Source organism: Pleurodeles waltl, chromosome 12 (genome assembly GCF_031143425.1).
Source record: "Pleurodeles waltl isolate 20211129_DDA chromosome 12, aPleWal1.hap1.20221129, whole genome shotgun sequence".
In the NCBI taxonomy this organism is placed as follows: domain Eukaryota; kingdom Metazoa; phylum Chordata; class Amphibia; order Caudata; family Salamandridae; genus Pleurodeles; species Pleurodeles waltl.
In genome coordinates, this window is record NC_090451.1 from 523,642,021 (window position 1) to 523,663,663 (window position 21,643).

At 47.8% G+C, this 21,643-nt stretch overlaps 1 protein-coding gene across 1 annotated transcript in view; it reads right to left on the minus strand.

Moving 5' to 3' along the window:
* Positions 1-21,643, minus strand: part of CNOT1 (CCR4-NOT transcription complex subunit 1) — a 1,177,977-nt gene that overhangs the window by 305,710 nt on the left and 850,624 nt on the right. Inside the window, exons 38-39 of the mRNA XM_069215998.1 lie at positions 15,888-15,996; positions 958-1,127 (exon numbers count right to left, since the gene is read on the minus strand). Coding sequence (XP_069072099.1) covers positions 958-1,127; positions 15,888-15,996 — 279 coding nt within the window. The remainder of the gene's footprint in view (positions 1-957; positions 1,128-15,887; positions 15,997-21,643) is intronic.

The window sequence follows — 21,643 nt, forward strand, 5'->3', positions numbered from 1 at the left end:
TCAAATAATGCACAAACTATACCTCAAACTATTCAAATGTAACTAATCTAGTGCCCCCTTTCATCACATCATTCATTACCTTAAAAAGCAATTCCTCCACCACAAAAGTAGGTGCAGTACTATATCTTCTCCTAAGTGAATTTATTTGATTTGCAGGTCTAAAGTGGGTTGATCCTCTTTACGTGGAGACTGAGCTTCCAAAAAAGCTATTTTAGAAAGTAATACCACATTAGACATTTCTCCAGCTTCTTTATCTCCACACTTGATTGTGCTCACTGCATACACACAGTTATACCATTTTCACTTCTGAACTGTCCCTTTAGAAACCTAAGTAACTTAGAGTCCCTACCCACGTAGAAGCCACTGTACTAGTCTACTAAGTCACACATGATCCATTGCCGATAAACACTTAAACTCCTACTTTGGTGACAAAATGTATGAATAGAGAAGTTACAAGCACATTTAAAGGCATTCCTTGCTAACTCAACTTTTTGATGTTTAAACATTTGGAAAATAAGCTAGCAATAGAAGTAGGGCAAATGGGGATTTATATAAATCCCAAAACTGAAAAGAGCTCCCAAAAAGGGTTAAATGCTCTACGTTAATACTAATGCATTTTTTGTGGATGGGGTAAAACCTTAACCTTACATAAGATCTTCAGTCTAGTAGCCATTTATTTTCAAATGAGTATGGATTATGTATAAAGACTACAACATAATAAAAGCGTAGTACTAAAACGTCAAAATACTAATTCTGGTTTTCAAAATGAATTTGTCTACAGTAGAAATGTTGATATCACTTTAAAATCTGGATGAAGTGCTTATCTGTTTTCTAGTGCTTTTACAATCAGTTTGAGAAATTCACAAGAAAATGAAAATGCATTTATAGGATGACTATCTACTTCAAGGCCATGCATTCATCCAAAAATTTAAAAAATAGCATCAGCTTGCAACCCACCCTTCAGGAGCGTTGACTCTGGAATGTGCGTTGATCCTCATTAAGGTTTCAATGGTGTGAAAGAGATCAGCTTCAGTAACATGGCCAACGCTTCTCTCGTCTACCAAAAGTAGCTTTACCAGTTGCATTGCAAATGCAACAGCCATGTAATTCAAGCCATTTTCCATGGACTAGAGAGAAAATAATAACCGGTGAATTTAGAAAATCTTGCAATTTAATGTTCTCATAAAATTCAAACAGTAAGCCAATGAATACAATAGGAACACAATCCTCAACAAGAAAATGTTTTCACTTTTCATATGTGAATGCAGTCAAATGGGTAAGTGGGTTACCCATTTTAACCAAATTAATGTTCCCAGGAGTCAATTACATCTGTTTTTACACCTGTTATTTTGTAAAGCCAAAGGCATGAAACACCCAGACACTGTCTTATTTATTACAGACTTTTAACTCTTTCTGATGGACACTACCCACATATTGCCCACATTCTGAATCCTCCTTAACAGACTACAAAAGGAAAATGTTACTTGACCAGTAAGCATCTGTTCATGGCATGCAGTGCTGTAGATTCACATTGTTCGCGTAATCCTGCTATCTAGTGTTGGGCTCAAATGTGAGCAAGTTGTTTGTCTTCGAAGAAAGACTTTAGAGTCATGAGCTAGTGCATCGACTTCTCTTGCTGGGAACGCACACAATCTACTCTATTGTTAGATTGTTTTCCCGCGTGGTAGGTGAGGATGTAATGTGAAGCAGAGCGTAGTATAGTGAGATGACCATGCTAAGGGAGCTTGTGATAACTAGTGAAAGCATCTGTAACAAACACGTGTCCAGGGAGGAGGGTGGGCGCATGTGAATCTACAACACTACATGCCATGAACAGATTGTTACTGGGTAAGAACCATTTTCCATACAATGAATGTGTGATTGTAGATACATATTGTAGGAAGTTAGCTCTATAGATACTATTTCAAAGTAAGAAATAGTGTGCACCGAGTCCAAGGGTTCCCCTTAGAGGCAAGTGTAGGAAGTTGGCTCTGTATGCACTATTTCAAAGTAAGGAATAGTATTGTAAAGAAATGGCTCCCTGTTGCAGTTACCCCCCACTTTTTGCGTGATACTGATGCTGACTTGACTGAGAAGTGTGCTGGGACCCTGCTAACCAGGCCCCAGCACCAGTGTTCTTTCACCTAAAATGTACCATTGTTTCCACAATTGGCACAACCCTGGCACCTAGGTAAGTCCCTTGTAACTGGTACCCCTGGTACCAAGGGCCCTGATGCCAGGGAAGGTCTCTAAGGGCTGCAGCAGGTCTTATGCCACCCTAGGGACCCCTCACTCAGCACAGACACTGCTTGCCAGCTTGTGTGTGCTGGTGGGGAGAAAATGACTAAGTCGACATGGCACTCCCCTCAGGGTGCCATGCCAACCTCCCACTGCCTGTGGCATAGGTAAGTCACCCCTCTAGTAGACCTTACAGCCCTAAGGCAGGGTGCACTATACCACAGGTGAGGGCATATGTGCATAAGCACTATGCCCCTACAGTGTCTAAGCAAAACCTTAGACATTGTAAGTGCAGGGTAGCCATAAGAGTATATGGGCTGGGAGTCTGTCAAAAACGAACTCCACAGCTCCATAATGGCTACACTGAATACTGGGAAGTTTAGTATCAAACTTCTCAGAATAATAAACCCACACTGATGCCAGTGTTGGATTTATTAAAAAATGCACACAGAGGGCATCTTAGAGATACCCCCTGTATTTTACCCAATTGTTCAGTGCAGGACTGACTGGTCTGTGCCAGCCTGCTGCTGAGAGACGAGTTTCTGACCCCATGCGGTGAGAGCCTTTGTGCTCTCTGAGGACAGAAACAAAGCCTGCTCTGGGTGGAGGTGCTTCACACCTCCCCCCTGTAGGAACTGTAACACCTAGCAGTGAGCTTCAAAGGCTCAAGCTTCGTGTTACAATGCCCCAGGGCACTCCAGCTAGTGGAGATGCCCGCCTCCTGGACCCAGCCCCCACTTTTGGTGGCAAGTCCAGGAGAGATAATGAGAAAAACAAGAAGGAGTCACTCTCCAGTCAGGACAGCTCCTAAGGTGTCCTGAGCTGAGGTGACACTGATTTTAGAAATCCTCCATCTTGCAGATGGGGGATTCCCCCAATAGGGATAGGAATGTGACCCCCTCCCCTTGGGAGGAGGCACAAAGAGGGTGTATCCACCCTCAGGGCTAGTAGCCATTGGCTACTAACCCCCCAGACCTAAACACGCCCTTAAATTTAGTACTTAAGGGCTCCCCTGAACCTAAGAATTTAGATTCCTGCAACTTACCGAAGAAGAAGACTGCTGAGCTGAAAACCTCTGCAGAAGAAGAAAGAAGACACCAACTGCTTTGGCCCCAGTCCTACCGGCCTGTCTCCTGCCTTCTAAAGAAACCTGCTCCAGCGACGCTTTCTCAAGGACCAGCGACCTCTGAATCCTCAGAGGACTGCCCTGCTTCAAGAGGAACAAGAAACTCCCGAGGACAGCGGACCTGCTCCAAAAAGACTGCAACTTTGTTTCAGAGGAGCAGATTTAAAGACCCCTGCAATCCCCGCAAGAAGCGTGAGACTTGCAACACTGCACCCGGCGACCCCGACTCGACTGGTGGAGAATCAACACCTCAGGATGGACCCTCCGGCGACTCCGAGACTGTGAGTAACCAAAGTTGTCCCCCCTGAGCCCCCACAGCGACGCCTGCAGAGGGAATCCCCAGGCTCCCCCTGACCACGACTGCCTGACTCTAAAATCCCGACGGCTGGAAAAGACCCTGCACCCGCAGCCCCCAGCACCTGAAGGATCGGAACTTCAGTGCAGGAGTGACCCCCAGGAGGCCCTCTCCCTTACCCAGGTGGTGGCTACCCCGAGGAGCCCCCCCCTTGCCTGCCTGCATCCCTTGGTCTCCCATTGATTTACATTGGAAACCCGACGCTTGTTTCTACACTGCACCCGGCCGCCCCAGTGCCGCTGAGGGTGTACTTTTTGTGTGAACTTGTGTCCCCCCCGGTGCCCTACAAAACCCCCCTGGTCTGCCCTCCGAAGACGCGGGTACTTACCTGCTGGCAGACTGGAACCGGGGCACCCCCTTCTCCATAGAAGCCCATGTGTTTTGGGCACCTCTTTGACCTCTGCACCTGACCGGCCCTGAGCTGCTGGTGTGGTAACTTTGGGGTTGCTCTGAACCCCCAACGGTGGGCTACCTTTGACCCAAAACTGAACCCAGTAGGTAATTTACTTACCTGCTAAAACTAACAATACTTTACCTCCCCCAGTGTAAAGAAATGGCTCCCTGTTGCAGTTACCCCCCACTTTTTGCCTGATACTGATGCTAACTTGACTGAGAAGTGTGCTGGGACCCTGCTAACCAGGCCCCAGCACCAGTGTTCTTTCACCCAAAATGTACCATTGTTTCCACAATTGGCACAACCCTGGCACAGATAAGTCCCTTGTAACTGGTACCCCTGGTACCAAGGGCCCTGATGCCAGGGAAGGTCTCTAAGGGCTGCAGCATGTCTTATGCCACCCTAGGGACCCCTCACTCAGCACAGACACACTGCTTGCCAGCTTGGGTGTGCTGGTGGGGAGAAAATGACTAAGTCGACATGGCACTCCCCTCAGGGTGCCATGCCAACCTCACACTGCCTGTGGCATAGGTAAGTCACCCCTCTAGCAGGCCTTACAGCCTTAAGGCAGGGTGCACTATACCACAGGTGAGGGCATATATGCATGAGCACTATGCCCCTACAGTGTCTAAGCAAAACCTTAGACATTGTAAGTGCAGGGTAGCCATAAGAGTATATGGTCTGGGAGTCTGTTTTACACGAACTCCACAGCACCATAATGGCTACACTGAAAACTGGGAAGTTTGGTATCAAACTTCTCAGCACAATAAATGCACACTGATGCCAGTGTACATTTTATTGTAAAATACACCACAGAGGGCACCTTAGAGGTGCTCCCTGAAACTGAACCGACTATCTGTGTAGGCTGACTGGTTCCAGCAGCCTGCCACACTAGAGACATGTTGCTGGCCCCATGGGGAGAGTACCTTTGTCACTCTGAGGCCAGTAACAAAGCCTGCACTGGGTGGAGATGCTAACACCTCCCCCAGGCAGGAGCTGTAACACCTGGCGGTGAGCCTCAAAGGCTCACCCCTTTGTCACAGCCCCGCAGGACACTCCAGCTAGTGGAGTTGCCCGCCCCGGCCCCCACTTTTGGCGGCAAGGCCGGAGAAAATAATGAGAATAACAAGGAGGAGTCACTGGCCAGTCAGGACAGCCCCTAAGGTGTCCTGAGCTGAGGTGACTAACTTTTAGAAATCCTCCATCTTGCAGATGGAGGATTCCCCCAATAGGATTAGGGATGTGCCCCCCTCCCCTTGGGAGGAGGCACAAAGAGGGTGTACCCACCCTCAGGGCTAGTAGCCATTGGCTACTAACCCCCCAGACCTAAACACGCCTTTAAATTTAGTATTTAAGGGCTCTCCCTGAACCTAGAAACTAGATTCCTGCAACTACAAGAAGAAGGACTGCCGAGCTGACAAACCCCTGTAGAGGAAGACCAGAAGACACCAACTGCCTTGGCCCCAGACTTACCGGCCTGTCTCCAGCCTTCCAAAGAACCTGCTCCAGCGACGCTTTCCAAGGGACCAGCGACCTCTGAATTCTCTGAGGACTGCCCTGCTTCGAAAAAGACAAGAAACTCCCGAGGACAGCGGCACTGCTCCAAAAGAACTGCAACTTTGTTACAAGGAGCAGGTTTAAAGACCCCTGCAATTCCCCGCAAGAAGCGTGAGACTTGCAACACTGCACCCGGCGACCCCGACTCGACTGGTGGAGAACAACCAACTCAGGGAGGACCCTCCGGCGACTCTACGACTGTGAGTAACCAAAGTTGTCCCCCCTGAGCCCCCACAGCGACGCCTGCAGAGGGAATCCCCAGGCTCCCCCTGACCGCGACTGTCTGAACTCCATTTCCCGACGGCTGGAAAAGACCCTGCACCCGCAGCCCCCAGCCCCTAAAGAAACGGAACTTCTGTGCAGGAGTGACCCCCAGGAGGCCCTCTCCCTTGCCCAGGTGGTGGCTACCCCGAGGAGCCCCCCCCCTTGCCTGCATCGCTGAAGAGACCCCTTGGTCTCCCATTGAAAACTGAAGGAAACCCGACGCATGTTTGCACACTGCACCCGGCCTCCCCCGCGCTGCTGAGGGTGTACTTTCTGTGCTACTTTGTGTCCCCCCGGTGCCCTACAAAACCCCCCTGGTCTGGCCTCCGAAGACGCGGGTACTTACCTGCTGGCAGACTGGAACCGGGGCACCCCCTTCTCTCCATTATAGCCTATGTGTTTTGGGCACCTCTTTGACCTTTGCACCTGACCGGCCCTGAGCTGCTGGTGTGTTAACTTTGGGGTTGCTCTGAACCCCCAACGGTGGGCTACCTTGGACCAAAAACTGAAACCTGTAAGTGCCTTACTTACCTGTTGAAACTAACAATAACTTACCTCCCCCAGGAACTGTGAAAATTGCACTAAGTGTCCACTTTTAAAACAGCTTATTGTGTTTTATGTGAAAAGTATACATGCTAAAGTAATGATTCAAAGTTCCTAGAGTACTTACCTGCAATACCTTTCAAAAGAGCTATTACATGTAAAATTTGAACCTGTGGTTCTTAAAATAAACTAAGAAAAGATATTTTTCTATAACAAAACCTATTGGCTGGATTTGTCTCTGAGAGTGTGTACCTCATTTATTGTCTATGTGTATGTACAACAAATGCTTAACACTACTCCTTGGATAAGCCTACTGCTCGACCACACTACCACAAAATAGAGCATTAGTATTATCTCTTTTTACCACTATTTTACCTCTAAGGGGAACCCTTGGACTCTGTGCATGCTATTCCTTACTTTGAAATAGCACATACAGAGCCAACTTCCTACACCCAGGAACTGTGAAAATTGCACTAAGTGTCCACTTGTAAAACAGCTATTTGTGTTTTATGTGAAAAGTATATATGTTACTGTAATTATTCAAAGTTCCTAAAGTACTTACCTGCAATACCTTTCAAATGAGATATTACATGTAGAATTTGAACCTGTGGTTCTTAAAATAAGAAAAGATATTTTTCTATAACAAAACCTATTGGCTGGATTTGTCTCCGAGTGTGTGTTCCTCATTTATTGCCTGTGTGTATGTACAACAAATGCTTAACACTACTCCTTGGATAAGCCTACTGCTCGACCACACTACCACAAAATAGAGCATTAGTATTATCTCTTTTTGCCACTATCTTACCTCTAAGGGGAACCCTTGGACTCTGTGCATACTATTCCTTACTTTGAAATAGTGCATACAGAGCCAACTTCCTACAAGTATGCACAGAGTCCAAGGGTTCTCCTTAGAGGTAAGAGTGGCAAAAAGAGAATTCTAATGCTCTATTTTGTGGTAGTGTGGTCGAGCAGTAGGCTTATCAAAGGAGTAGTGTTAAGCATTTGTTGTACATACACGGGCAATAAATGAGGAACACACACAAAGACAATTCCAGGCCAATAGGTATAGAAAAATATATTTTCTTAGTTTATTTTAAGAACCACAGGTTCAAGATTTACATGTAATACTTCAAATGAAAGGTATTGCAGGTAGGTACTTTAGGAACTTTGATTTAGCAAAATAGCATATACAGTTTTCACATAAATCACATATAGCTATTTTAAAACTAGACACTTAGTGCAATTTTCAACAGTTCCTGGGGGGAGTAAGTGTTTGTTAGTTTTTGCAGATAAGTAAACCACCTACGGGGTTCAAGTTTGGGTCCAAGGTAGCCCACCGTTGGGGGTTCAGAGCAACCCCAAAGTTACCACACCCGCAGCTCAGGGCCGGTCAGGTGCAGAGGTCAAAGTGGTGCCCAAACTGCATAGGCTTCAATGGAGAAGGGGGTGCCCTGGTTCCAGTCTGCCAGCAGGTAAGTACCCACGTCTTCGGAGGGCAGACCAGGGGGGTTTTGTAGTAGAAATCAATTGGAGACCAAGGGGTCTCTTCAGCGATGCAGGCAGGCAAGGGGGTGGGCTCCTCAGGGTAGCCACCACCTGGGCAAGGGAGAGGGTCACCTGGGGGTCGGTCCTGCACTGGAGGTCGGATCCTTCAGGTCCTGGGGGCTGCGGGTGCAGTGTTCCTACCAGGCGTCGGGTTCTTAGAAGCAGGCAGTCGCTGTCAGGGGGAGCCTCAGGATTCCCTCTGCAGGCATCGCTGTTGGGGCTCAGGGGGTCGTCTCTAGTTACTCACGGGCTCGCAGTCGCCAGGGAGTCCTCTCTGAGGTGTTTGTTCTCTGGATCTCGAGCTGGGGGCATCAGGTGCAGATTGTGAAGTCTCACGCTTCCGGCGGCAAATGTGCAGTCTTTAAAAGTTGCTTCTTTGTTGCAAAGAAGTAGCTGATTTTGAACAGGGCCGCTGTTCACAGGAGTTTCTTGGTCCTTTAGTCCAGGGCAGTCCGCTGGTCCCTGTCAGATAGGTCGCTGGAGCAGGTTTTCAAAGTTGGAGGCGGGCTGGTAGGGCTGGGGCCAAAGCAGTAGTCTGTCGTCTCTGCAGGCTTGTAGTTCAGCAGTCGTCTTGGTTTCAGGTTGCAGGAATCTGATTTCCTGGGTTCCGGAGTGCCCCTAAATACTAGATTTAGGGGTGTGTTTAGGTTTGGGAGGGTCAAGAAGCACCTCCACCCAGTACAGGCTTTGTTCCTGGCTACAGAGTGACAAATGCACTCTCCCCATGAGGCCAGCAACACGTCTGGTGTGTGGCAGGCTGACAGGAACTGGTCAGCCTACACTACAAGTCGGGTAGGTATTCAGGGGGCATCTCTAAGATGCCCTCTGGGTGTATGTTACAATAAATTGCACACTGGCATCAGTGTGCATTTATTGTGCTGAGAAGTTTGATACCAAACTTCCCAGTTTTCAGTGTAGCCATTATGGAACTGTGGAGTTTGTGTTTGACAAACTCCCAGACCATATACTCTTATGGCTACCCTGCACTTACAATGTCTAAGATTTTGCTTAGACACTGTAGGGGCATAGTGCTCATGCACATATGCCCTCACCTGTGGCATAGTGTACCCTGCCTTAGGGCTGTAAGGCCTGCTAGAGGGGTGACTTACCTATGCCACAGGCAGTGTGAGGCTGGCATGGCACTCTGAGGGGAGTGTCAGGTCGACTTAGTCATTTTCTCCCCACCAGCACACACAAGCTGTGAGGCAGTGTGCATGTGCTGAGTGAGGGGTCCCCAGAGTGGCATAAGATATGCTGCAGCCCTTAGGGACCTCCCCTGGCATCAGGACCCTTGGTACCAGTTACAAGGGACTTACCCGAGTGCCAGGGTTGTGCCAATTGTTGAGACAAAGGTACAGTTTACCGTAAGAACACTGGTGGTGGGGCCTGGTTAGCAGGGTCCCAGCACACATTTTTAATCATAACTTAGCATCAGCAAAGGCAAAATGTTATGGGGTAACCATTCCAAGGAGGCATTTCCCTACACACATGCTTAGTACAGACAGTAAAGCAGTCCTCCATAAGCAGTGGTTAGCCTTTGGGAGTTAAAACTGATTGAAATAATGTAAGTAGAACCATTTGGCCTACATTGGCTTGCTGACGGGCCAGCACATCTATAGAGTATTTTGTAAATGTATGTGGTGTAGACCATGTAGCTGCTTTACATATGTCAGCTACAGAAATATTTCCTAGGAAGACCATCAAAGCTCTTTTTTTTTATAGGAATGGAGTAAGTTTTAAGAGGAATGGGTAAAGTTTTTAGCTTTTGCATAGAACGTTTGAATAAATTCAACAATCCAACCTGCAATGCCTGACTTAGCGATGGCCTTTCCTTGGAGTGGTTTTGAAAAAGCAACAAAGTTGTTTTGTTTTCCTATCCTAAATGATTTAGTACTGTGAATACAGTACATAACAGCTCTTTTTATGTCTAAGGTAGGTAGAGCCCTTTCGGCAACTTAGTCAGGTTGGGGAAGAAAGAAGGAAATACAATAGCTAAACGTGGATTTGAGAAACCACCTTTGGAAGAAATTTAGGATTGGTACCTAGTACAACTATCTATAGGTCAATGGAAGGATAAGTTACTTACCTGTAAATCTTAGTTCTCCCTCCAGGGGTATCCTCATGAATATCAAACACTGAATATTCCCACCCACGTGCGGGGACCCCGGAGCATAAATAAAAACAAATAAAAAATGTTTTGCCTGTTTCTCAACATAGCCTGCAATGCTGTTTACACATGTATATGTTATGTTTGTATTGAAAGCATCTACTAAAATATTTTTCATATATATATATTTCATACATATACATGTGTTTGTTTATGCTCCAGGGTCCCCGCACGTGGGCAGAATATTCAGTGCTTATGACTATTGATATGGATCCCCAGGAAGAGAAGAAGTGTTCTTCTAAAGTCAATGCCTGAAGCTCACTGACTCATCTGAGTGAAGTGAGAGAGAGACTAGAAATGTTACCTTCCAGGATAACAACTGGAGGGGACTGTGACAGACCACTGACGAGACAGACATTGCTGTAGTGGACGCATGCGGAATCTGGTATGAGGGACGATGGCAATACAGGATGACATCAACCCTAAGAGACACATGGCAACCACTGAGAATGTCTCCTAGATACAGCTGAATTTGAAAGGGTTGTGGGTGGGATTTGAGAAAGTCGATTGTGAACCCTAATTTGTGAACACGTTTTACTGTGGTTTGAGTGAGAGATAGCCACTGCTGTAGTGTGCTGGCTTTGATGAACCAGTCTTCTTGATAAGGGAGCACATGTATTTTCTGTCTTCTGAAATGTGCTGCGACAACAGCTAGGCACTTTGTAAATAACCCAAGAGTAGGTGTAACTCCAAAAGGGAGAACTCTGAATTGATCATGTTTTCTTGCGACCACAAATCTTAGGTATTTGTTGTGTTCAGGGTGAATGGGGATGTGGAGGGAGGCGGCGTTCTGATCTAGAGCCGTCATGAAGTCATCTTGCTGAAGGAATGGAATAACATCCTGAACAGTAACTATGTAAAAGTGTTCTGAGAGAATGTAGTGGTTTAGTTGTCTGGGAGTATACGTTTGTTCCCTGATACAGTAATGGGAAAGGCTCTATGGCCCCTTTGAGATTTAAGAAGGGCAAGATCTTTGTGAGATAACCTGGGTGTGCGAGGGGCAATGTTTGGCGATGTGGAAGTAAGCTCCAAACAATAACAATGTTGGATAATGGAGATGACCCATAGGTCCGATGTTAAGTCTTTCCACTGCGTGTGATAATACTGAAGGTGGTCCACTACTTGTGTGGTGTGGGGTGGGGTGGGGTTTAGGGAGATTAATTTAGTCACTGTTATCCTCAGGAGGGTGAGCCACCGGTGGTAATGCTCTTACCCCTGCCTTTGAAATTGTTGTCTATGTCCCTCTGAAAGAACCTCGAGATTAAGAAAATGAGGCTTGTTTAGTTTGGGAGGTGTTTGGGTCGGAGGATGTAGATGTTCTATAACTGCCTCTGTATCCTGGGCGAGGGAGAAAAAAAAAAAGTTTGCTTGGGACTGCTGCATAGGCCCTCTTGCTCTCCTTTTCTGGTGGAGGAGTCCCCAGTAGACTAGCTGTTAGCCCTCTTTCTGGCAGTGGAAGCCACTATCGAATCTGATGGACCTGAGATCTGATGAACAGTGGGTCGGAAGGTGTACGCGTGTATTTGCCCACCCCGGATGTTCTATTCCTAGAGCGGACAGGGTCTTTAAAGGTGTTGTCTGTGTGATGAAGAAACCCTTGAAGCATAAGAAGGAACTGAATGTCTATGGGTGTTGGTGAGGGTATTAAGAAGTCCTGCCCTACTCGGTTTTTATGGAGTTGCACATTGTGATTACTGGCTGTCCTAGCAATTACCTGCTGGTAGCTAGTAGTATCCTCTGGAGGAGAGAGCTGTGCAGAATAGAAGTCTGGATCCATGTTAACAATAGTAATTGGATCATAAGAGTCCCAAGAGTCTGGGTCTTGATGTGTGTCCCCTAAGCATTCCCCTACAAACCATTGTGAACCCCAAGAGGTGTGTTCTCCTGCAGTAGGAGAGGCAGGACAATGAGGAGGAAAAGGAAGAGGACAGGACGTGGGGGTGGGGAATATGGTGGATTATCCAGAGGTAAAGGCTTGGTTGAAGATGTGATGGCCTTATCCTTTAAGGTCTTTTTCAGAGGTGGTGAGGTGTCCAAGGCCGCCTGGAAATTTAGCTTCCTCTTAAAAGTTAAAGGAAGGGAAGCCACAGTAAGTCCTGTCCCTTCTTAAACATACAACCACGCTGTTTAGAGTTCATGGTTTTTTGTATCGGCTCAATAGGAGATGGTGTAGTGGGAGACTGACTAGAATTCATTTGCTCCAAAGGAGTAGTGTCTTGAGATTTCAGAACCGATGATTTCTATCAGTGGACCTTCTTCAATGCTGAAACGGATTCCAAGCTGCTTCGGTACAGAGTTCATATGGTTGGTGCTGAGTATTTGGTGGTTAACGTTCGGAACAAAATGTGTACTGAACATAGGTCACTACGTATGTCCCGCTACATAATGGTAACTCCGAACCTGAGCATGTTTGGCATCAAACATGTCGGAATCATACCCTAATACTGTTGCCAGTATTGGTTGTATGATTCCGTGCACACTGGGGGCTCCTTAGAAGCAACAACCCCTCCTTTTGGAAATAGGTGTTACATGGCTTGGATACACAAGCCACTGGTATGCTTTGAAGGCCACGTTTGGTGCCCTACTTGCATTAACCGGTTTGCACCAGTGCGGGGACCCCTGGTCTCTGCTCTGGCGCAAATCTGGACAATGTAAAGGGGAGTGACCACTCCCCCTGTCCATCACCACACCAGGGATGGTGCCCAAAACTCCTCCAGGTGGCCACTTGATTCTGCCATCTTAAATCCAAGGTGGGCAAAGACCCCTGAGAGCATCTGGGTGGCCAGGTCAGGCAGGGGACGTCACAGCTCCCTCCTGATAGGTGGCCACCCTGCTAGGTGAATAATCCCCCTTCCTGGGCTATTTAGGGTCTCCCTCTCGGTGGGTCCTCAGATTCAATGTGCAACATTCCAGCAAGACTCCTCTGCATCATTTACTTCAGCTTCTGGCCACCAGGACTGGAACAGACAATCAGCAACTCCATCAATGACTCCGCTCTGCAACATTGTTTCTCCGGGTCCTTCCACCAACTGCAACACTTCACTGGCTGTGGATCCTCTGATGGAGACTAATCTTCAGCCTGCACAAGAAGCAAGAAGGAATCTTGCTTGGAATGAAGGAGTCACTCCCCTGCATCTGCAAGCACCAACTGTAATGATGACCGGCTGTGTGGATCTTCTCTCCTCTGGGGCTGCGTGGATCCTGCATCACAGGTGGTGGTGGTCTGGAGTGGTCCCCTTGGTCCTCTCTACCAGTTGCCCAACTTGGGAGATGGTAGGCCCTTGCCTCTCCTTGCCGGACAGTACCCTTATGCAGAGCGACTCTTGCAGCTACGAAGGTTTGTTTGTTCCTCCTCCAAGGGATCTTCAGACTCCGTGTAGCCCCAGCAACCAGCACTCCATCCTGCAAAGCATTCTCCGTCTGCTGCTCCAGCGACCTGGGACTCCTCTTCAGATGTGGTGCGTGAGCCTCACTGTGACTCCTGTGCTTGGTGCCTGTGGTTTGCTGTGGGGGCTGCCTCCTCCTCTAGTGACTTTCCCAGCTGCTGAGGGTCACCTCAGACTCCACTCCTTGGATCGAGTCCCCTGGGTCTTGCTGGTCCTCTGCAGCCTTGCAAAATCCTCTTCTCTGACTCTTGCATTTGCCAAGGCTTGTTGGTGGTTTTCCAGCACCACTGACTGAATCACGACTACCGACATGGGACATGAGTTGCATCACTTCTAGAACTTCTCTTCTGCTCCTGTGTTACACTGCTGACTTTCTTCATCCACCGTCGACCTGGTCCTGCATATCCAAAAGGGTAAATAGTGGCTCCTGCCCCAACAGGACACTCCAAGTCCAACTGCACTTGGCCCCCTTCTTTTACCGGTCCTCTTCTGTCAGGATCCATCCTCTGTTCCTTCCAGTTTTGCTTGGGTCTTGCACATTCCTTTTACAAAGTTTACCTGTGGGTTGGGGGGAAAAAACAGGTACTTACCTCTTCTCTCCTAGTCCCGGGGGTGGGTGGGTGGGTGGGGGTGTGTCTGTGTAGCTATGGGAGGGGGCACCCTGGTACTTACCTTTTGGGGTTCCTAGTTCCTCCAGCTCCCCTCTACAGATTCTACTTCCGTGGGTGGGGGACGGATGTTCGGATTCCACTTAGTACATGGTTTGGTCTTCCCGTAGGGTTTCCATTATTTGTTATTTCATTGTTTCCTATTGCTTTCTATTCCTGACTACTAGTGTGTATATATAAGTGTGTACACTCACCTGATAGTGGAGTATTGTCTGTACGGTATTTTAGTATGTGTGCTACTAAAATAAAGTATCTTTATTTTTGTAACAGTGATTTCTTTCATGTGTGTAAGTGTTGTGTGACTGTAGTGGTATTGCATAAGCTTTGCAGGTCTCCTTGATAAGTCTTGGCTGCTCATCCACAGCTACCTCTAGAGAGCCCTGGCTTCTTAGACACTGTCTACACCTCACTAATCTGGGATACCTGGACCTGGTATAAGGTGATAACCCCATAGGTGCTCACCACACACCAGACCAGCTGCCTACACCCAGCCCATATACTTAATATGGCCAATTGCACTTAGTGTCCAAGAATGGACTTACACTGTAGGGGCACATTGCTTGTGCAGCTATGCCCTCACCTGTGAGAGTGCACCCTGACTCGGGGATGTAACGTCTGCTAGAGCAGTGACTTATCTATGCCACAGGCAGTGGTTTGTGGGCATGCCATATTGACATTACCTTTTACTTCCCACCAGCACACAATCTGCAATGGCAGTGTGCATGTGCTCGGTGAGGGGTCCCTTGGGGTGGCACAATACATGCTGTAGCCCTTAGGCACTCTCCCTGATCAGATCCCTTGGTACCACTAGTACCTTTTACAATGGACTTAGCTGTGTGCCAGGGCGTATTCCAATTGTGGAAACAATGGCACAAGTTAACATCAGTATCAGGCAAAAGCGTGGGGGTAACGGTGCCAAAAGGGGCACTTTCCTACAATCGCATGTCAAGCAGTAAGGAGCTTGAGGGACCGCTCCCTCAAAGCCATGGAGTGACAATGGATGCAGGCTTCGGCACTGTGGTCACGTTTGACACCAGAGAGACTAGGTGTGGGTCAGTCACTGACACCTGCAGATAACCAGAGACAGGGCTTGAAAGCAGCCTTTCTTGGGGACATCCCTGCCAAACTAGGAGTCTCAAAGGTTCGATAAAAGGGTTGAAAAAAATGTCCGTCAAAAAATGACTTTTTTCCAGGATCGGCATTGTCTGGCATGTAATGAAAAGAAGTGATGTCAGCACGCTGAGGGAACGCCTACATAAACTGCGCATGTCACTTCCAGCCCAGACAACGCCATGTCGAGTTGAATGACAACCTACAGGTGCACAGGAGTACAGCTCACAAAAGATTTTCGGATCCAGTAGGACGCCTGGGGATAATTCTAGGGTAAGGAATCTGCGGCTATACATCCAACAGATAACTGAGTTTAATGGGTTTATTTCAATGAACTAGAATTCAAGCATTTAGAAGCAGCTGTACAGACAATACTTGATCCATACAGGTCAATTCATCAGATTAAAATGCATGCAAATGTATACTTGCTTGATGCACACTTAACACTAATAGTTCACATGTAGGGGACAGACAGCAATATTCCTAATTGATTAAATCAATTATGAATCCTACATTTAAATTCCAAATCCTTACCTGGGCCAAGTGAAGGTCATACTGTGGCATGTTTACCAGGTGATTTCGGATCAAAAGCTCCACCGCTTCAACACTGTACTTATACTCATCTCTGCACTCAATTAGACAACTGCAATAATTAACAAGTAGTCTTTCAGTACTGGACCACATTACAATTTAGTAGCATACAGAAAGCATCTAACAAGCAATTAAGTTGGCATGCCACCAGTCTCATTAAACTAGTCACACAACCACAACAATCAATAAGGTGTCCACTGTCCTGCCATCTAGTGACTGGGTTCAGAGATATCCTTAAAAATAGATTACGTTTTTCTGGGGTGAATAGGCCTGTTGAGCCGTAAGAATAAGTTACTCACCTTTGGTAACTACCTTACTGATGGGAAAGATTCCTCCTCTCTTTCACTCTCTCCTGGACCCAGAAAATATGTAGCAGCTCTCTTGTGCTGGGAGGTGGTGTTCTCACTGTCTAGGCTACAAATACCAATTAGAATGTTACAGAGTAGCTCAAGGTGCACCACCCTAGTGCAGAGATGTCAATTCACTGTATATTTTAAGCCCTTTGCAGTTGATGACAAGGCTAGAGAGATTGGCAAAAGGCAGAGTTAAGAAAAACTAGTAAACTAATTAAACATTTCGGCTTTGTAGCTGGGGTGGGGGGGGGGAGAGACGTACTCTTGTATGACAGAGTTCTCAAACGGGTCATCATTCGAAATTAGTGTTGAGGCAATGCCTGGAGATCGTGGAGACTGAAGTCCACATTACAGACCAGCAGAGACCCAGGACTGGAAGAACGCTGGATTGGGATAAGAAATGTCTGTGTGGTGAAAGGGCCCCAATGCCCTCAGGAGGCTCAATCCTTCCAAGAGCTTATAAAATCTGATTGTAAAGTATGATCCAGCCAAAGATGGGTCTGCCCCTGATAGCTTTGCCTTTCTCTGAGCAAGCACTAACAAAGGATAGCTGATTGTCAAACAGGTAAGTGAATCCCATAAGTGTCAAAACTGAGGACTCTCCAAGGACTCCAGTGTAGTCTCTCCTTGTGTTTGGAAGGAATGAGGAAGAGTATAGAATGCTGGCAGTGTGATGCACTGACCTATGTGATGCAGGGTGACAACGTTTGGTAAGAAAGAGACCTTGGTCCATTAAAAACAAATGTAATGAATGGAGGGACAGGCAAACCTGAAACTTGCCAACACACTAGGCTGATGCGATTGCAATCAAGATCGGGCTTCAAAGACAGCAACCATAGAGGACAACTATGCATAGGCTCAAAATATTACCACATAAAGAACCTAAACACCAAATTAAGGCCCAGTGAGGCATAAACAAGGGAAATGGGAGGGCAAATGGGTTACCATTTCAGAAAACATAACTATAAGAGATATGAACAATGGCTGATCTGGTAAACAGCTGAGAGGACCAACAAATAACCCTTTATTGTGCAAACAGATCAGCCTCGACAGTCCAAGGAAAGCACAATGCACAACACAGATAAAAGCCCCTCGAAGTGGGGTCAACCTCGACTTTCTCGCTCCATGAGCTGAAATGGGACAAATGACAAGAATGAACAGTTGATTGCACCTCTGCAACTTTAAATGGTTAGATCAAAAGAGTCCTGATGTCTCTACTCAAGCTACAGGCATAATGGTGGAGGGTCAGGTGTAAATCCTGCCCACAGCCACCTCAAGAAGAGGTCCATATTAAACAGAAGAGAGGATGGCACTGGTGCATACTCTGTAGATCCAAGAATCACATGACTCGCAGCCTGTGCAGCGCATCCAAGATCATCCTTATTTTATTTGAGGAAGCAGTGCCAGAACAGAGAAATCAGGAGTGGGGAGAAAAATAGTGGTGGCACAAGTCCCATTAGAAATGGAACGAGTGTCACAGGGTTCTGTGTAACATTACCAGCAGGCCTCAGAACTACATAAGTGCTGGTTCAAACCGTGACAAAAAGTGATTAATGTTTGGTAGGAAGCTGGCCTGGTGTGTGGTGGGTACCTAAGGTGCTTACACCTTATACCAGGTCCAGATATCCCTCCATTAGTGTTGTGTGGGCAGTGTCTTGGTTGGACAGGTCTGCTGTCCACTGGAGTTTCTTGGTCTTTTGTAGTTGCAGAGCAGTCCTTTGAGTCAGCAGAGGTCGCTGGGCCCGCAGGATGCGTCGCTGGTGCAGGTGCTTTGAAGTGGGAGACACGCCGGTAGGGCTGGGGCCAAAGCAGTTGTCATCTTCCTTCTCTGCAGGGGTTTTCAGCTAGGCAGTCCGGAATCTGATTTCCTGGGTTCAGGGTCGGCCCTAAATACTTAATTTAGGGGGGGGGTGTTAGGGCTGGAGGGCAGTAGCCAATGGCTACTGTCCCTGAAGGTGGCTACATCCTTCTAGTGCCTCCTCCCTTTTTTAAGCGTGGGGGGGGGGCGGGACAGGTAACATACCTCCTCATATTGGACTAAATCCTCCAAAACAAGATGGATGATTTTCAAAGGAGGGGTCACCAACTCTGGTCACCTTAGGGGTGGACCTGGTGGTGTGTGGTCTCCTTGTTTTTCTCATTATCTCCCCGGACTTGCCGCTAAAAGTGGGAGCAGTGTCTGGGGGGGGGAGGGCAACTCCACTAGCTGGAGTGCCCAGGGGCTTTGCAACACAAAGCCTGAGCCTTTGAGGCTCACTGCTAGGTGTTACAGTTCCTGCAGTGCAGGGGGGGGGGGGGGGGGGGGGGGGGGGGGGTTTTGGAATCGCCTTCACCCAGTGCAGGCTTGGTTTCTGGCCCCAGAGAGCACAAAGGCTCTCACCCCAGGGGTTCAGAAACTCGTCTCAGTGGCAGGCTGGCACAGACTACGTCTGTCCCGCACTGAAGGTTTGGGTAAAATACAGGGGGCATCTGTAAGATGCCCTGTGTGTGCATTTTTTAATAAATCCAGCACTGGCATCAGTGTGGGTTTATTATTATGAGAAGTTTGATACCAAACTTCCCAGTGTTCAGTGTAGCCATTATGGAACTGTGGAGTTCATTTCGACAAACTCCCAGAACATATACTTAATATGGCCACACTGTACTTACAATGTCTAAGAATGGAATAGACACTGTAGGAGCATATTGCTCATGTAGCTATGCCCTCACCTGTTGTATAGTGCACTCTGCCTTAGGGCTTAAGGCCTGCTAGAGGAGTGATTTACCTATGCCACAGGCGGTATTTTGTGTGAATGGCATCCTGACGGGGATGCCATGTAGACTTTGCTTTTTTCTCCCCACCAACACAATCTGCAATGGCAGTGTGAAAGTGTTAGGTGAGGGATCCCTTAGGGAGGCACAAGCGCTTAGTGTGGTCCCTAAGGGATGCAGACCTTGGGGACCTTCCCTGGTCACAGGGACCTTGGTACCACTGGTACCTTTTACAAGGGACTTATCTGTATGCCAGGGGTGTGCCAATTGTGGAAACAATGGTACATTTTTAGTGAAAGAACAATGGTGTTGGGGCCTGTTTAGCAGGGTCCCAGCACACTTCTCAGTCAAGTCAGCATCTATATCAGGAAAAAGAGTGGGGTAACTGCAACAAGGAGCCATTTTCCTACACCTGGCACACAGTCAAGTCCCTTGTAAAAGATATCCCTGGTACCAAGGGCCCTGTGGCCAGGGAAGGTCCCTAAGAGCTGCAGCATGTAGTATGCCACCCTTACGGACCCTCACTCAGTACATGCACACTACTTTGCAGCTTCTTTGTGCTTGTGAGGAGAAAAGACAAAGTCGACATGGCACTCCCCTCAGAGTGCCATGCCCACAAACCACTGCCTGTGGCATAGGTAAGTCACCCCTCTAGAAGGCCTTGCAGCCCTAAGGCAGGGTGCACTATACCACAGGTGAGGGCATAGCTGCATGAGCACTATGCCCCTACAGTGTCTAAGCCAATTCTTAGACATTGTAAGTGCAGGGTAGCCATACTGAGTATATGGTCTGGGAGTTTATTACGAACTCCACAGCACCATAATGGCTACACTGAACACTGGGAAGTTTGGTATCAAACTTCTCAGCACAATAACCCCACAATGATGTCAATGTGGAATTTATTGAGAAATGCACACAGAGGGCATCTTAGAGATTCCCCCTGTTTGTTAGCCCAACTGCTAGTTTAAGACTGACGGTCTGTGCCAGCCTGCTACTTAGACGACTTTCTGACCACATAAGGCAAGTTCCTTTGTGCACTCTGTGGTCAGAAACAAAGCCTGTCCTGGGTGGAGGTGCTTCACACCTCCCCCTGCAGGAAGTGTAATGCCTGGCAGTGAGCCTCAAAGGCTTCATGCCCCTGGGCGCTCCAGCTAGTGGAGATACCCACCCCCCAGACAAGCCCCCACTTTTGGCGGCAAGACCAGAGGGATGAGAAAAACAAGGAGTCATCCCCTCAGCCAGGTCCACTCTTAAGGTGACCAGAGCTGAAGTGACCCCGCCCTCCTTGAGAAATCCTCCATCTTGCTTTGGAGGATCAGAACCAATAGGGAAAGGGGTGTGCTCCCCTCCCCAGACGGAGGGGGCTCAAGAAGGGTGTAGCCACCCTCAGGGACAGTGGCCATTGGCTACTGCCCTCTGACCCTAACACACCCCTAAATGTAGTATTTAGGGGCGACCCTGAACCCAACTCTTGAAATTCCTGGCACCCTTTCAAGAAGGACTGCTAAGCAGAAAACCCTGCAGAGAAGAGAAGGACGGCCCCAGCCCGTGTCCAGAGAAACCAACTATCCAGAGAGGATCCCCAGGTAACTCCGATGACGTGTCCACCCTGGGCTAACCTCTCTGCACCCCCATAACGACTGCAGAGGAAATCCCGAGGACCCTCCTGACCGCGACTGCCCGGGACGAAGATATCCAATGCCTGGAGAAGCACTGCACACACAGCCCCCAGGCCCGTGAGAAACCGACCACCAGTGACTCAACGACCAGCAGGCAGCCCTCATCCATGGCCAGTCAGTGGCTAGCCCGTGAAGCCCCCCCTGTGCTCTGCCTGTAGTGCCTAAGTGACCCCTGGGTCCCTCAATAAAGTTCTATTGAGAATCCAACGCCCTGTTGGCACACTGCACCTGGCAGCTGAGTGTGTGGTTTTTGTGCCTACTTTGGGCCCCTCCACTACTCTAAACCCCCTGGTCTGCCCTCCGACAACACGGGTACTTACCTGCAAGCAGACTGGAACTGGAGTACACCCTGTCTCCATAGGCACCCACGTTATTTTGGCTCCTGTTAGACCTCTGGACCTGACCGCCCGGTGTTGCTGGGTGCTTGGAGTTGCCTTGAACCCCCAACTGTGGGCTACCTATGCCCTGGAGACTGAACCCGTAAATGTGGTACTTACCTCAGAAACTTTACTTACCTCCCCCAGGAACTGTTGAAAATTGCACTATCCACTTTCAAAATAGCTTTTTGCCATTTTAATGAAAACTCTGTACAATATTGATTTGATTCAAAGACTCAACTATTACAAAGTAACTTTCATTTAACCCCTTTGCTGCCAGGCCTTTTTACCCCCTCCTGTGCTAGGCCTTTTTTTGGCTATTTGGGGCAGTTTGCGCTTAGTCCCTCATAACTTTGTCCACATAAGCTAGCCAAGCCAAATTTGCGTCCTTTTTTTCCAACATACTAGGGATTCTAGAGGTACCCAGAATTTGTGGGTTCCCCTGAAAGAGGCCAATAAATTAGCCAAAATACAGTGCAAAAAGTCTTTTTTTTTTTTTTTAAATGGGAAAAAGGGGCTGCAGAAGAAGGCTTGTGGTT